Consider the following 16,611-nt stretch of genomic DNA (forward strand, 5'->3'; position numbering starts at 1 on the left):
AATCAGTTTTTTTAATTGTTTGCCAGTGCACCTAAAAGCAGAGCTGGGTTTAGGGCATAGACTGCAGCACCTAAATATTAAACAGTTAGTTACTGTCAAATGCAACAGAAGCCAACACTGTTGAGTCTGTAACAACTACAAATTTAGTTTCCTTTCTAAAACAGAAAAAAAAGGTTAAGAAAATGGTGTAAAGAGAGATAAGCTGAACTTTGCAAAAGCAGCAAATGCTGTTGCAAAAGCAAATTCTTACTCGCTAATCAGGATTAGGAAAAAGGCTTGAGTTCTGTTTTATTGTTGTGAGCTCTTGGCAGCACCTGCACTTCATTAGCAAAATAACAGTTTACTGTTGTTTAAGACAAAAATGTGTGTAGGGGGAGTGCAGTCCTTGAGGCAATAATATCAAATCCCCTTTTGTTTCCCAGATAGTGATTACAGTAAAATACTTTGCTTATGTTTCCATTCCTTAGCCCATCTGTTTCAAATTAAACCCTTCTGGCATGATACATCATTATTTATTAGAGCATTACATTAGATAATGCAATGTTAGTATTGCTGTTACAAACCCTTAGTTTCACGAGTATGACTTCAGGGGCAGGACTGGATGTGTTTACTCAATGAAAAAGCTAAAGACTGGATTAATAAAACTAGTTTACCAGTTCAGAAATTACTTTTTTTTAGGTCTTTCCTTTCACAAATATATTTTTGGTGTTCTTTTGATTTGTAACTCTGTCTTTGGAAGAGTGAAACCTTCTGGTTAGAGTGACTGAAAGCTAAGACACCGAGGAGGACTCATTGATAATAAGCTGTTGGACACCTAAAGCTGAAAACACATTACCCTGTACATTCTTTTCTCATGCTTTCCATCAGGGGCAAGGCTTCATAACACCAATGTGCAGAAGACAGACTTTTATCCTAGAGCTATCCTGTCATTACAGTCTTGACCATTTGGGACAATTTAAGAAGTACAAGACCTTGCAAGGAGATTTTTTTTTAATTCTCAGTTAATCAGACTTTAGTGTCCCAGTGTACCAAAGAGGTTTCCCCCTTACTAAAGGAGTAAGGAAAGGGATTCAGTCACAGGGCAGAAGAGCTGTTCCTTACAGCTGTATTTGAGATATTTCAATTTACCAGGGAACCCAGTGCTACTAAAAAAATTTCTTTCAATCTACTTCAGTTAGAAAGATGGTGACTGTGAGTGTAAAATTAAGAAATGGATTAATCTTTCATGACATAAAGACTTCTATGCTCTCGATAAGGTGAAGCCTAGTTTTGAATATGCTTATAGAGAGTGTGTCTGGAGAGGACAAGTCTTTCATCCTAAATGAGCTTCTCTCTCATGTTTACCTGGTCAAGAGGGATCTGGAGGATCCTCTAACAGATGATTCACAACATCTAGATTCAATTCAAGATCTGAATAATTGCTAACATACCCTTTCATGCCAAAATCTCCCTAAATTTTGTGCTGTGTTTAACCAACACAGTACTCGCGTGGTCGTGCTTATGTGTTCATTAATGTGGCCAGATATGGTCACGAAGCCAGTATCTACTTTAAAATATTTTATTTTTTTAACTGATCAAGTCATACAAGCCAAAGTTGCTTAAAAGCAGTATTTTCTCTTGCTCTGTAAAAATATATATTAAGTGAGCTTAAGTAGCATCATTTTGTAATCCCAAAGTTTAAACTAGTGTCTAATTTAAATTTTGCTGGGTCTGAAGCAGGCCAGGATGACATCAATATTTCCTTTAAGAAGGCCAGCAGTATATCCACAGTATATGCCTGAATGTATTTGCATCAAATGATGTAGTGTTTCCTCCTTTTCTCTCTTCCTCTGTCTCTTTTGAGAATAAACTTACAAGATTTTTATGTTGGGAAGGTGATACATGTTGAGTAAACGCACTTGGGGTCATGGAAAAGATTTTACAAAGCCACGTTTCCCTCTTTCCTAATGTCCTTTTATTATTCTAATTGTTTCATTTTAAAAAAAATGCCTGAAAGTTCATAAATTTTGCTTGCCAACTGTAGGATGGAGACCTGCCCTTGCTCTGCCTGTAGCTAATGATAAAACATCCAAACACTGACTTATCCTTGTAGTGATCCAGGTCCCATGTAGGAAATAGAACTTCTTCATATTCCTTGTGTGGTGAAGTTAACTGTGAGGGCTGCTGTTGCTCCTGCTGTTGCCACAAGGTTTTTCTGCCTGCCAGAGGAAAGCAACGCTGTTGTCTATACTGACTTTTCTGCCAACCATACTGGCTCTCTGACTTCTGTTGTGCTTTGTTCTGGCCACAATATAGTTAAGAGGCCACCCTAACCTTGGGCTTGGAGGTATCTCTCAATCTAGACATAGAAATGGGATAACACCCTGGGAATCATCCCTGAGTATTAGACCTATGGCATCGGTAGCACAAGCATTTACTGGTTTAGCTAACAGAATAATTCCATTAGTGGGTACCGTTAGTAGGTTGTTATCCTCTTAGATGGATTTTCTGCTCATAGATGAAATACAACACAATAAAACTGGATTACAATAGTAGCAATATGAATATATATTAAAAAACAACTTAAGTAGTTATTAATATAATGCAGGACTATGTATTCAAGCTAATGGTAACTCAAAAATTATTTTTAGAGATTTTTTTTAAACTTAATTAAATTGCAAGTTTTACAAAACTGTAAACAAAATCTAATTTAAAAAATTGTTACTTAACTGAAGTAAAATCTAAGATCATCTCAAAAGCCTTTTCCATGTAAAATGTGTAAGTACATTAGTGCCTAAACCAAGCAACAATAAGCTGCAGAATGTGAGCTTATGCACGGGAGATTTCTGACAGTGAAGTGTTATCACAGAAGAGTGACATCCAAAGCTGAGGCAAACAATCAATATTATCCATTTTCATTTTGTCACACGATGAGATTGCCCAGATGTTCAGCAATACATTTTTGCTGAGGAAACAATTTTGATTCTTGCTTAGCAACAGCCTCAAACCTTTCTGGCGTTGAGCCGAGTTCAGCCCTGGGGTAAGCTGGTGCATCTGTCATGCAGTCGGGAAACTTGCCCATGTCTATACCAGGATTTTGACCTCAAGTATCACATTATTTGTGACGCACCTTTAATATCACTGAAATGTCAAATTGAACCATATGATTTTACACTTTGATTCAAGCAATAGAGAGATTTATCAGGAATTGTAGTATTTGTCCCATCAACTCTCAGCCCGTCCCTGTGCCCAAGTGAGTGGTGGTATCTGGGGCATATTTTTTTCCTTCTTTTGTGAGTTGCTGGCAGTCAAACATGGCAACTGGGAGTCAGGTTAGAGAACAAGCTGAAGGGGAAGAGGTAGGATACAAGTGGGACAGTTAACGGGGAATGAGTGTTACGAGGGGTAAGAAAGACATCATGAGGGGAAAAGATGGAGCAGTCATTTGCAGGAAGCTTTGAGACTGAGAACTGGGGAAAAAGAGCTTTACTATTGATGAGGAATTGGACGCGAAGTTTTGAAAATAAACTTTTTCCTTCTAGGGTCTTTATAAGAAAGAATATACACAGTATAAATACCCACACCTGCCTCTATGATAAGAGTTAGTGATTCCAAGATAAACTAAAGAAAAAGAATCAAATTAAAATTTTAAAGCTATATGAGAAAGAAACAGAAAACGGATAGCCTTAAATATATAGATTGAGGCAGGGAAGAAGGAAAAAAAGGAGGGGAAAAAGACATCCAGTCTGTAGCAAATCAGTGTTTGTGATTCACTTGTCTCACCCCTGGGGCCACTGTTGAGCTGTAAAATATCCTGGAGCCTGAGGATCTGTAACAGAGTCAGATCTGCTTCTCTGCACCGTATGAGTGTGCGACAGAGACACAAAGTGGTGGACAAGGGGAAGACACTCAGCTGGGAAAGCCTGGAAGTGGTTCAGCTTCTGTAGCAATGAGAGAGTTTTCTTCTGGGCAGGCACAATGTCCTTGTCATTCTGCCCTAAGCCCTGCAGAGTGAAGGAGCCTGTGGCACCAGGACCGAGCAGAGCTCAGTGTGCTTGGGGAGAGAACAGGCTCTGCTTTCAGTTGTTCTGGAGTCACTCGCACCGACTGGAATCTGGCTGTTGGAAACTGTGCACGGCTGGCATGTAACGTGAATGGTGCAATTTGCAGTGTGGGTATGAAGGCAACGCATGAACAGGTTGACAGGAATGATAAGAATGTATAATTAAATATACAAAAGCTGAATAATGGCATCTGTACAATCTGTCAGCATCCTAAGACTCAGATTCAATACAATTTCTGTCAGCATTTGCAACACGCTGCATTTAACAGGTAGAAAGCACTGCTGGATTTCAGATGTCAGCTCAAGAAAAAGGTGCTCTGTTCTGCTTCTCCTTTCCCACGGCTCTGTTGTGAGGTTGTTAAGGCAGTACCATTGCTCATCTCCAGGTAATTAAGGTCCCGGTTGGACCACATAGTCTCTTCTACAGAAGGTCATGCTGGTGAAACAACAGAGATCTTGCTTCCAAAAGGAGTCTCCTTGTGAAGTGAGGAGCCGCGCAGGGAAGAGAGGGCATAACGCTGCTGTTTGTACAAGGTTGGGTCTCTGCTGAGACTGCTTGTGTCTCCCAAACACCTGGCTCATTGTTTCCAATACCAGGATCCCAAAGCCAACACCTCACTTCTCTCTACAGCTACCTGAAAGGAGGTTGTGGAGAGGAGGGAGCTGGGCTCTTCTCCCAAGGGATGGGGGACAGGACGAGAGGGAATGGCCTCAAGCTCCACCAGGGAAGGTTCAGGCTGAACATCAGGAAAACATTTTTCACAGAAAGGGTCATTGGGCACTGGCAGAGGCTGCCCAGGGAGGGGGTTGAGTCACCTTCCCTGGAGGTGTTTAAGGGGCAGGTGGATGAGGTGCTAAGGGGCATGGGTTAGTGATTGATGGGAACGGTTGGACTCGATGATCCGGTGGGTCTCTTCCAACCTGGTGATTCTATGATTCAAGCGCGAGTCTGATTCCTACAGAAGCCAGCTCAGGGCTTATAGCTAAATGTGATGTGTGTGTTACCCATGGCAGTTGCACCGCCTGGGTTGTGCCATGAAGCACTCACAGTGGCACCTCGTTAGGAGGGTAAAACCAGGCAGGGTGGAGGAAAGTTGCCTGGTGGAGAAGGACCTGTTCGTGTAGGCTGAACATGAGCCAGCGGAGTGCCCAGGTGTCCAGGAAAACCAACAGCATCCTGGCCTGTATCAGAAACACCGTGGCCAGCAGAGCAAGGAAGGGATCGTGCCCCTGTACTTGGCTGCACCTCGAATCCTGAGTTCAGTTTTGGACCCCTCAGTGCAAGAAGGACCTCGAGGGGCTGGACCGTGTCCAGAGAACGGGAACGGAGCCGGGGAGGGGGCTGGAGACCCGGGGTTTAGCCAGGAGGAGGCTGAGAGGAGCCCTCGTGGCTCTACAGCTCCCTGAGAGGAGGCTGTGGGGAGGCGGGTGCTGGTCTCTGTTCTCAGGTAACGAGCGATAGAACAAGGAGAGTCTAGTCCGGGGCGGGGCGCTCGCTCGCGCCCGCGGAGGAATCTTGCCCCGCGCGGCGCTCCGTCCTGGGCGGGGCGCGCGGGCGGCGCGGGCTGCGGGCGGGCACGCGGGCGGCGCGCGCGCCATGTCGTTCCGCCGCGCCTTGGCGCTGGCCGCCTGCGGGCTGGCCGGCGGCTCCGTGCTCTTCTCCGCCGTGGCCGTGGGCAAGCAGCCGGGCCGCGCCGGGGACGGCGACCCGCGGGCCGGGGGGGCCGCCCCCAGCGCCGTTCCCCCCGCCGCCGCGCCTCCCGGGTTGCTGCTGCTGCCCCCGCCGCCGCCCGCCGCCTCCTGCCCGCCGGCCCCGGGCTGGATCGAGAGACCCGCCGGCACCGGCGGCTTCTGGGACAGCAACTGGGACCGGTACGGGCGGCGCTGGGGGTGGAAATCCTGGGGATTGCGGGGGGGCGTCCTTCTGGGGGGCAGGGGCGGGGGGCGGGAGGTGAGGAGCTGGGGAGGTGGCCCTTTGGGGGTGAGGGGCTGGGGGGGGTGGGGAGATGAGTGACTGGGGGGGGAAGATGAGGGGCTGGGAAGGGGGGAAGATGAGGGGCTGGGAAGGGGGGAAGATGGGGGGCTGGGGGGGGGGTGAGGGGCTGGGGGGGGGATGAGGGGCTGGGAAGGGGGGAAGTTGAGGGGCTGGGAAGGGGGGAAGATGAGGGGCTATGGGGGGGGAGATGAGGGGCTAACGGGCAGGAGATGAGGGGGGGCGTCCCTTTAGGGGTGAGGGGCAGGGTCTGCAGGGGGGGCGTCCTTTGGTGGGGAGGGGCTGGGGAGGGAGCTGAGGGGCTGGGGAGGGAGGAGTCCCTTTAGGAGGGAGGGGCTGGTGGGGGGACGCCTCTCTGAGGGGCAGGGAGGTGAGGGGCTGGGGGGCAGGGGCTGCGGGGGGTGTGTGGGGGCGGCTCTGGTGGAGCCCCAGCCTCGCTGCAGGAGGTTCCCCTGCCCTCCCCACCCAGCAAGTTTCTGGCGCAAGAGTGGGAGCTCCCACAGCCGCGGGGGATGACCCCGTCCCCACCGCGCTCACCTCCAGGAGTGGGATTTGTTTAATTAGCGAGCATTCGTCATCCCCCCTTATCCCCTAGCAAATGGTCTGTGGTATCGCTTGGTAAAGGCGTGAAGGCACAGTCGTGCCAGCCTTCTCTCCCACATCTGCTGCTGGAGCCCTGGATAGGGGCTGCGGGGGTGGGCGAGGGGGAAGCCCTGATGGGGAGTGGGCTGGGGGCCCGTCGGGGGACAAGGGGCTGCAGGCAGGCGTTTTCTGACTCTTCAATTAGAATGTGTGAATATTGGTATTGAGCTTTGGCTTATTTTGCTCGTGGCTGGTAGAATTATCTCCCTCAGGGAGACTTATGTCAGGCTCTGGTTTAATCATACTAAATCCAAACTTAAGCACTAACAGATTTTTATTGTGTAATGCATCCTGGTTTGATTTTTGAGATGCTACAGAATCAAATGCTCACGTAAATAGGGCTGCATAACCCCTAATTATAAAAACAAACTTGTAATTAAATAAGGATGTACCTGGTTACAGAGTTACGTTGAGGGAGGTAATAAAGCTACTTGTTTAACTGCCTGGCCTTTCTGGTTCTGCTAAATGGTGGTTGGTGTTCTTCCGGGATTCTAAAGTCCTTTCAGCCTTGTGTGACTTTTGTAGTTTTTTTTTTTTAATACCCAATTCAGGAAGTAGAGGTTGTGCTGTAACTGGTGTAGCTGTCACCATTGCCTGAACAAATACAACTGGATAATACCTAATAGCAGTGAAAGATAGTATTCCATCACCATTCGTCATTGTGTGCAAATAGTGGAAGTGTCATATGTCACATTATCACAGATCAATTTTCATGTTCTTCTCCTTGGTGCCATCAGTTGGTGTAGTGTGGCTTTGGCCATGCCTGGTTGAAGTCTTAATTTTGATCTTTGGATGATGTTGACAGAAGCATTTAACATGTGAAGTTGTTAAATGGCTCATAACTCTACAAAGCATCTGACCACTTCTCTTTGGGGGGATAGCAGGGAATGATTTACAATGTCAAGTTGTGAGCAAATAACCAGCTATTACAATATTCTTAACAACTGATGGCTTTGCAAGTTTGAAACAAAAGAATGCAAGTACCTTGTTTTCAGACTTCCTATTGGTCTAGTATGATGCTACACCTGGGATGTTGCAGTGGTCTGTGCCACTTGCACGGAAGTTGTGCAGCTCAGCTCTTGGAGAAGATTAGATATAGTTTTATTCATGTAAAATACTTTATCTTCTAGCTATTCTAATGAAGCTTCTCCTAACTGGAAAGCTTGGTGTGGGAGGGGTGAAGAAAGCTTTGAATTATTTTCTGAATATCTGGGCTTGAGATACTTTCCTGTATTTTCCGAGTGGTTCCTGCAAATAGCTTTATTATACAGAAAACTACAAATACCTGGATTTCAAAGTATGTTTCAAGAATTAGAATTTGTCAGGCTGAGTGGTAGGTTACAGTGACACACGTGGCATACTGGAAGAAAGATGGAAAGGGCATGGTCATGGATTAGGTGCTGCTTTTGCTTTAAGTAGGTTTAAAGGTGGTCCCTGGCGTTGCCATTGCTTTTTAGCGAAGTTCTGTCCAGCTACAGTCTTGGGTGATTCTTCCTATAAGGGAAGGCAGAAAACTGCATTTGTCAGATGCTGAGCTTCAGCAGCCTAAAAAAGCCTGCTTAAGTTTTAGCAGTGTTAAAAGTGTTCCTGCTCATAAACTTTCTGAAACTAGCTTATGCTAAAAATGTTGTTAAACTTGTTTATCTTCCCATGACTCATTCAAGCATCTGTCACTTTTGGAAATGGTGCTGGGGATGAGGGCAAGACTTACACTCAGGTGTCTCTATTCATGTGTTCCTACCATAGGATGAATTAATCCCTATGGCACTTCACAGTCATGCTCGGATTTTTCAGTCATTTTTCTGTTTTCCTAATGTATCCTTCCAGCAATGTAGTTTCTACTGAATCAAAAGAAGTATTCTGTGAAATATCAGTGGGGTTTCTTGTTATTGGACTATTGTTTCATTTTTAATGCCTTGCTGAACTTCGCTAGCAGCTCAAGGAGTGTGTTGCACCTAATTTTTTAACAGAATCATGGCTTTACTAAAGCAAAATGGATGCAGGGGTTTTTAAAGCCAGTCTTGCTGTGAACTGTAGAAATAGGTGTGTGAAACAGCAGTTTTCTCTGACCAAATTACTCAGTCTGAAACTCAACAGAAATTACGTTCTTGATTAAAAATCTAGAAACAAACTTTATATTAATGGAAGAACTGAGGTCTGGTATGAATTAAAAAAAAATAACTGTTCTTTAGGTATGAGATCGATGGAAAGAATTTATGCTGTGGTGTGGAGAGATATAATGGAAGGATTTGTGTTAATGGGGTAGAGGCTCAGTGCAGAGCAAGGACCTGAAGACTGATCTGTGGGAGATGTGGGCAGGGTGGACAATTGTGGTGCAGTGTGTGTGTCCTTAGTGTGAAATTGGTGGCACTAATCTGTGTCACTCTGGGAGGGAGGAGGAGATCCTTTATTCCTCTCGGGGAACCAAGTTGGCTCTCTGGGTGACGTGCAGGAGGGAAGGTGATGGCCTGCAGGAAGGGAGACTGGTGTGCAGTGTGACAACATGGAAGATTAAAGTGGCATTAGAGGAGAGAGTTATGGAAAAGATAAAAGGATAAATAAACAGTCCAGACTGAAAAATAAAAAAGTGCTACTGGAGAGAAGACCAGGTGTGACGTAGCTTAAAGCACAAAATAGTTCTCGATGTGTGCTGCAGAAGGTTGGACTCTTTGCAGGGTATTGTGGGGGGTGGGAGTTTAGTAATTTGATGTAAATGTGATCGATTAATGCAAAATCTGTAGATGTTCTTTCAGGGTCTTACAGATATGGAACATTTTTTTACTTTCATCATCAGTTAGTACATCCTCCTCTTTTCCTGGCTGTCATTCATACTTTTCCTCATCAAAAATCCTACCAGTGTACCAGTGACTGGCAGTGGACAATAGTCCTAAGAACAACTATCGAATCAACAGCAATTCAAATTTAAAGTCTCTGCTGGTGTTTACAATCTTTTTGTCTAGGCGGGACTTAGCTTTTGTATGTTTTAGTGTATATGATCTGTTTACATTAGGATTTCACTTTTTCTGTTGCATTTGTTGCTTTTTTTCCACAAGAATTAATAGAGAGGCGGCTGTCAGCAAATTTATCAGTGTCAGTTACGCCTTTTAACCTACAGCATCAACTTTTCTTTATTTAATGCAGGCTTTTATTTATAGTTTTCTTTTTATAGCTCTCACACAATGTTTTGAATCAGTTTTGTGCTATAAGTGGCTAAATAGTCTATTTTAGTACTTCAGCTGTATCTAGTTCTAAGGCAAGACCACATATCTCTAAAATTCCCCTGCCTTTTAGTCTCCACTATCTAAAAATGACCTTTGAAATGTTGTTTGTTTAGACGTGAACCACTAGCTCTTATCAACCTCAAAAAGAAGAATGAAGAAACCGGGGAAGAAGAACTTGCCTCACGGTTAGATCACTGCAAAGCAAAAGCCACCAGGCACATATTCCTTATCCGTCATTCTCAGTATAATTTGGATGGCCGGGCTGATAAAGATAGAACTCTGACCCCACTTGGTATGTATTACTAGAAGCATTATACTTTGCATGTTGAGAAAACTGTTTTTCATGTGCTGCTGCCCTCATGAATACAGGTCAGCATTCGTCTGTCTTCTGGGTCTGACTACCAAACATTAATTCACTTTCTGGATCCTTTGTGGCAGAAAGATGTGGGTTTTTCCATTTTTTATTTTCTAAGTCCAGATATTAAAACATTCTTTACAGAGTTCTAAAACCACTCAATAGTAAATAAACTTAACAAAGGCAATTTCCAATCATCATAAATTTGCTTGAGGGAATTTTCGTGCTAGTTGGCATAATTCTCCAGGGCTGAGGCTTTTAAGCTTAGCTCCATGACTGACTTTGGGGTAGATTTCTCTTCAGAAGTGGCTTGTGTTTCTGTTAGTTAATTTGCTAATTTATAAAAAAAAATGCTCCTGACTGACTTTTTAATTAAATACACATCACTTTTGCTCCTAAGCACTGTTTCTGGGAGTGCTGCTAATCAGTTACAGGAAATGATGATAACTTCTGTCTGTGTTAAGATTATTTCATTGATCTTGTGACTGGGTCTCAGATGTTAATTATATTATTTTAACTGTGTACTTATAATCAGGAAAGCGTCCACTTTTTTTTTTTAAGTATGCCAATGCTGCTCTGAGGGGGGAAGAATTACTGTTGCTGCTTGTGGTTCTGAAGGTTTGGTGCCAAATGTTTAGTATAAACTTCTTTTCTCCCACCACGCCTTATCACCAGTGTGCAAACGGGTGAAATGCTAATTTAAGGTGCTATCTTAAAGTGATAACAAGGTGCTATCTTAATCCTGTCTCATCCTGTGCCTGGGTAGGTTACTTAAACTGTCCGAAGTCTTTTCACCTGCCTACCTAAAAGACATAACAAAGCCTTCCCTAGGATAACCAGGTGCTGTGGTTCTTAACTGTTCCAAGATGATATTGTCTTTATGAAAAATGCAACATCAGGTCTGAGTGGATCTGTTTGACAGCGTCTCCTCTTCTGTGAAGATGCCTTGAGTCAGCACTATCTTTTATCGCAAGTGGCTCTCTTGGTATGGGGCTAGCTGAGCTATCAAGTACTTTAATGGAGGTCTCTGAATAAGTTTGATATATTTTTTTGAGAGATGTGTATTTAAGCAACCCCAACTAAATGTACCCTGCTGATGGAAATATGAATTGAAATTGTCCAGCCAATAAGCTTGACTTGAATAAGCAGTGACTCTGGTAAAAATGTTTTCCAGTTAGTTTTTGAAAGGAAAAAAACCTGACATTGACAGAGACCTTTTATGTCTACTGGGTAGCTTTTTTGGTGGTTTGCGTGAGTGCCTCCCTGAGTGTCACCAGTTTATGTAATGGCTATCACTTTTAAGGTCGAGAGCAGGCTGAACTGACTGGACATAGGCTGGCAAGCTTGGGATTAAAATTTGATCAGATTATCCACTCATCCATGACTAGAGCAACTGAAACAACTGAAATTATAAGCAAGCATCTCCCAGGTAAGTGGCTTCACTTAATTTTCCATTTTCTGCTATTCCTTAAAATGGTTTGTCCTTAAGGTAGAGATGTTATCTAGCCAAATTCCAGCCTTCTGTGAATATGTCTATAAAGAAACTAATGACCCTAATTCTGCTTGTATCTAGTTCATCCTTACAAATACAAGAGAGGTCTGCCCCTCAGAGTGGCCGGCTGCTTTCCTATATGTACTGCTGTGTAGAAGAGCTCTGGTGGTTCACTTCCCAACTTTCGCGAAGCAAAAGCTGCCACAGGTCTTCAGGATTAGCTTAGTCCTCAGTCTCAGGGGGCAATAGTGCAAAAGAGAAAACGATTGTAAACTCCAGTTCTTGAATGATCACTGTGTTAGTTAACAGGCCCTTCTTCCTGGTCTCCTGTTTGCAGGGGAAGACATGGCATACTCGGGGGTGTAGGGATCTTCTACTGTGGGTGGGGGGCTGTTTGGGGTTGTTGTGTTTTGGGGTTTTGTTGCTGTTGTTTTGATATTTTTCCTGCTGGTCGGGCATTAATTAGCAGTGAGCATTAACTGACATACAGCTTTAGACTGACATCTTTGCAAATGTGTCTCTTCAAAGTGCAGCAGACAGGGAATACTCAGCTTGCTGTGCCAAGCTGGTCTGGCTTCTCTCAGTTGGAATAAACTACAACTTGCTGATGACAAAGCAGTTGTGTTGGAGAGATTCACACAGCGTGAGAGGAAGGGTGTAGGCTAGAACAGTCTTTAGGATGCAGGGGGGGACTTCCTTGAAGAAAGAGTATGAAAAATGTATTGACTCTAGGGTTGTGGGCCTGTTTGCAGTGGCATGTGAAGTAATAGCTCCTTTCTGAATGTATATTTAATATTTCAGGAGTAAAAAAAATCAGTACTGATCTGCTGAGAGAGGGAGCACCCATAGAGCCAGACCCTCCAGTCTCTCACTGGAAACCAGAAGCTGTGGTAACTTTACCTGAAGTTTTTGAGTTTTTGGGGTTTTTTTAAATTCTTTTGTGTGTTTGTTTGTTTTAATATGATTTATATAGACCATAGTGATAACTTGCAGTGTCTGAACCAATGCTTTTCATCACAGACCCAAGTTAATTGCATGCTCCCCATTATGCGTACAGAACAGCTAAAGTAACTTACAGTCCTTAAGTATTTGTTCAGCCTCAGGTGTGCATCCCTGTAAAGAACTCTTCAGAAGTTGCAGCCCCTCTGCAAATGCAGGCAGTGGCATGTTCTGCTCTGAGCTGTGTTTGATTCTGAACTCTGTGCCACCAGCAGTATTATGAAGATGGAGCTCGAATTGAGGCTGCTTTTCGAAACTTCATTCATAGAGCTGATGCAAAGCAGGAAGAAGACAGCTATGAGATCTTTGTCTGCCATGCCAACGTGATCCGCTATATTGTGTGTAGGTATGTGTTGAATTGGGTGTTCATCTGTGCTCTTTAAGAGGTCATAGTTTTACTGAAGAAGCATCAGTGTATGGCACCGTTGAGCTAGGAGATGTCTTGTTTTGGCTTGGTTGAAGATAAGCACCTGCATTATGAGCAGCTGCTTCTGCAACTTCATTACAGGATTAATTTGCATATAGTAGAGGACAAATTTGAAAATGAGAACACTCATTGGTGAGACTCAAAACCTTTTTGTACATCTGAACAGTCTCTTTAATACCATGAGCTTCTCCTTCCCATAAGTCTGAGGGCAGTGCCAGCGTGGACTGTTGGAAAAGTAAACAAATAGAGCATATGACTGGACACCTTTTTTTTGAGGTGACATGAATTAGATCTTACTTAATGGAAGATTGATTTAATTTTGAGAATCTTTACTAATGGAATTTTTTGTTCAAGTGGTATTAGTGTGTGTTTGCAGTAACATCCAGTATTGGAATAGAGGGGAGAGAAGATCTTTCCACTAACATCAAGGTTGTTCATGAAGGAGAAAAGAGTCTGGATCTTTGCCTGTCTCTATATCCAGTCAGCTGAGTCTGTTTTATTCTTCTTCTCTATCAACAAAGCACTGTCTGCAAGATAATTTGTCTTGAGCAGGACAGATGTGATTAAACTTTAATCTGATCAATACCTACAACAATTTCAGCTAGCTTTATTTAGCTGAGCTAGTTAAATGCTAGCCTGTCTTCTCTGTGGACTGCTTTAGAGCTCTTCAAAATTGCTATACTTAAAATTATTGATCAGGTAAACAGAATATTCCTTCCGGTGTTAAAAAAGATTATCTTGCTGTTACCTTGGCTTTATTTGAAATACTTGTAGTCTTTTTCTCTTTGCTGTTTCTTCCCTATTCTTTTTTAAATCTCTTCTGTGCCTTCTATTCCAGGCTCTCTGACAGCACAATTGAACACGATCCATGTAGCATTCCCTTTGAATTGAGCTGCTATTTAATTTCTTAGCCTTTAGAAAAGACTCGTAAGAGCCAAACCCATAGTATTCCTCAGTATCTGAGGCAAAAGATGTTTGAGACACCTTTGTATTTCTACCAGCTGTTTACTACAGTTGATGAGCTCCTGAGGCTATTCAGTTAGGAATTCCAGAGTAGCTGGAGACTAGCAGTGATTTTGTATTTCTACAAAAAGCCCAAGGTACTTTCTCTTGCTCCTTCTGGGGTCAGTACAGCTGGTGGAAAGCAGTTGTGGTGAATTTCTTCCATAGGTGCATACAGGCAGGTAGAGTGTATCCTACCTTGCTGCCTCTCCTCTGCTGCTGCTGTGTACCTGTCCGTGCCAATAAGGCTAAAATAGTGCCCAGGAGTGTGCTGTTGGCCACTGATACCCGTGCTCTGCAGGGGACCCCACTGGGGTGCTGAGGCATCTTCTTAGCTGTCCTGCACTCCGGGGTTCTGTGGACTGCAGCTGGCTCTGTGACTGGCCTGAACCTGCGCCGTCTGTCATCCTGCTAGGAGCAGCAGCAACCTGACTAGGTTAGGGCTTATGTCGATTAGAATTAATCCTGTCTGCAATAATCGTACCCATCTGCTGGACTCACTTAGGCAAGTGCATTGTGGGCACTGGTCCAGTTGTCAGAGCTGCGTTTTCATTACTGTTGTACAAGAAAAACATTTTTTCTGGGGCTGGAGCATTTGCGTGTGAGCGGCAGAAATGGCCAACAGTGTTCTTTTCTCCCTTATCTGGAACAGAAGGTGATGCTGTGAGCAGCACGTTGATGTAACTGTTGATGAATGAATGATTTTTTTCACTAGAGCGCTGCAGTTCCCCCCGGAAGGCTGGCTGCGCATGTCTCTGAACAACGGCAGCATAACACACTTGGTGATCCGGCCGAATGGAAGAGTGGCTCTGCGAACATTGGGTGACACAGGTTTCATGCCTCCAGATAAGATCACACGCACCTGAAGAAGCAAAACTACTGGCTGTCCAGGAGCTGCCTCTAGTCACTTTGCACTAGCACATTCAGCTACAGTACCACTAGATTTGTATCTGTTATGTTGGGGAGTGATGCTGTCTTAAAAATGTCCTTTCACCCCTTGCCTCCTTCATACATATTCATATCTGCCTTTCAGTCCAAAAAAGAAGGGAGCTTTGTAAGCCTGAAGCTGTCCAGTCCTCAAGTATTCCCCAGAACTCAAAAGCTGAGCTGTGGAATACAAAGAGATTGAATGTCTGTGTGCTCAGCACTTGCAAGAGCACCAACTTTTCCCCCTTGCCCCCACGAGTTTCTACAACCAAAGCTTGCTCCTGTGGATATTTTTCTTGTGCAGGGAAGCAATTGCTGTGGGTCCTGGAAGGAACAGCCTTGTATTGCGCTGCATCTAGAACTGAAGCCGAGCCAGCTTATTTCAGCTCTTGCAGAAAGGACAGAGTATTCTGCAGTTCAAGGACAAAGGGATAAAGGTGCAGCTTTTCTAAGATATTGAGGCTGTGTGTTTATGGTGTGTCATTGTTCTCCTCTGCCCCCAAAAAGGCATAAAACAAAGAGGGTAAAACCCCATTTCCCTCAGAGCTGTGGTGCTAGAAATAACTGCTGCTTATACTCTGTGTTTCTCCATCCTCAGGAAGTACTTAAAGCTATTCTGAATAGTTTTTTCAGTCTTGCAAAGCCTTTAACTAAAACTTGTCTGTGGAAGGATGTACGAGTGAGTTTGTAGCAGTAAGCTGGAAGGAAAGCAGCTATCTTCTGCAAGCCCTTCCACTTACTGACTCATCTGTTTTTGAAGGGCTAAGGCTTATGTTTCTGCTCTCCCATTGATTTGTCTGTGTTGATAACTTGCATTCAGTGTAGAGAATTAACACCACAGAGCTCAAGGTACCAGTATGTCAGGCCAGAGGCTCCAGTACTGGAGCAAACTGCTGCTTGACACGAGTGCTGCCTGATGGTGGGGTGGCTTGTCCAGGCCCAGGGCGTGGAACAGAAGCTTGAGGTGGTTCCTCTGTACAGCTCCAGCACTGCGGGACTTGTTCTAGGAAAAACACGGGTGGCCGAGACCCAGGGTTCATTTTTGAGGGGAGGGTGCAGCAGCATTTCATCAGAAGGCTGCTTGCAAGGCACCCAAACTGCTGTAGCAACCTAGCTCACTTAGTACTTGCAGTGCTGAAATATCGCACCATTTGCATAGTCTGCCTTGGGGACAGCGCATATCCTGTAGGACTGCAAACATCAATAATGTTTGGCACGTTTTCTTGTCACCAAGAGTGTTGATGAGACCCTAAAATTGCTCCTGTCACGGCTGTGTGAAACATAATGGTACACAACTAGCGAGACAAGGCTTAATGGCTTACTGGTTACAGGATGATTCCAAGGAAAATGAGCCTAGTTGGGAACACAACAGGATCATTGTGGGGGCAAGAGGAAACCATTGTCATGTATCTCTCATTGATGCAATGAGAATAATTTATCAGTTTTTGTCTATTAACTTTTTAAAAGTTTTGAATAAAATAACTGGTCTGCCTTTCTCGTCTGTCAGTTGA

General features: G+C 44.2%; 2 protein-coding genes across 3 annotated transcripts in view; both read left to right on the forward strand.

The window, feature by feature from the left end:
- The window catches only part of ZDHHC8 (zinc finger DHHC-type palmitoyltransferase 8), a 130,887-nt gene extending 120,761 nt beyond the window's left edge, over positions 1 to 10,126 (forward strand). Inside the window, exon 14 of the transcript XR_011338659.1 lies at positions 10,012 to 10,126. The gene's annotated coding sequence lies outside the window, so the exon portion shown is untranslated. The remainder of the gene's footprint in view (positions 1 to 10,011) is intronic.
- PGAM5 (PGAM family member 5, mitochondrial serine/threonine protein phosphatase) lies at positions 5,575 to 16,595 on the forward strand. Of its 2 annotated transcripts, none has more exons than XM_069871108.1 (6): positions 5,575 to 5,914; positions 10,012 to 10,190; positions 11,557 to 11,682; positions 12,547 to 12,635; positions 12,957 to 13,090; positions 14,889 to 16,595. In XM_069871108.1, exons 1-6 carry the CDS (start codon positions 5,640 to 5,642, stop codon positions 15,037 to 15,039), a joined length of 954 nt encoding a protein of 317 aa, XP_069727209.1. In that variant the 5' UTR covers positions 5,575 to 5,639; the 3' UTR covers positions 15,040 to 16,595. The 2 variants fall into 2 exon arrangements, with proteins under 2 accessions (XP_069727209.1, XP_069727210.1); XM_069871109.1 differs by having other exon boundaries at positions 12,960 to 13,090.
- Positions 16,596 to 16,611: the final 16 nt, after the last annotated feature.

The sequence above is a fragment of the Phaenicophaeus curvirostris genome, chromosome 17 (assembly GCF_032191515.1).
Source record: "Phaenicophaeus curvirostris isolate KB17595 chromosome 17, BPBGC_Pcur_1.0, whole genome shotgun sequence".
Taxonomy (NCBI): domain Eukaryota; kingdom Metazoa; phylum Chordata; class Aves; order Cuculiformes; family Cuculidae; genus Phaenicophaeus; species Phaenicophaeus curvirostris.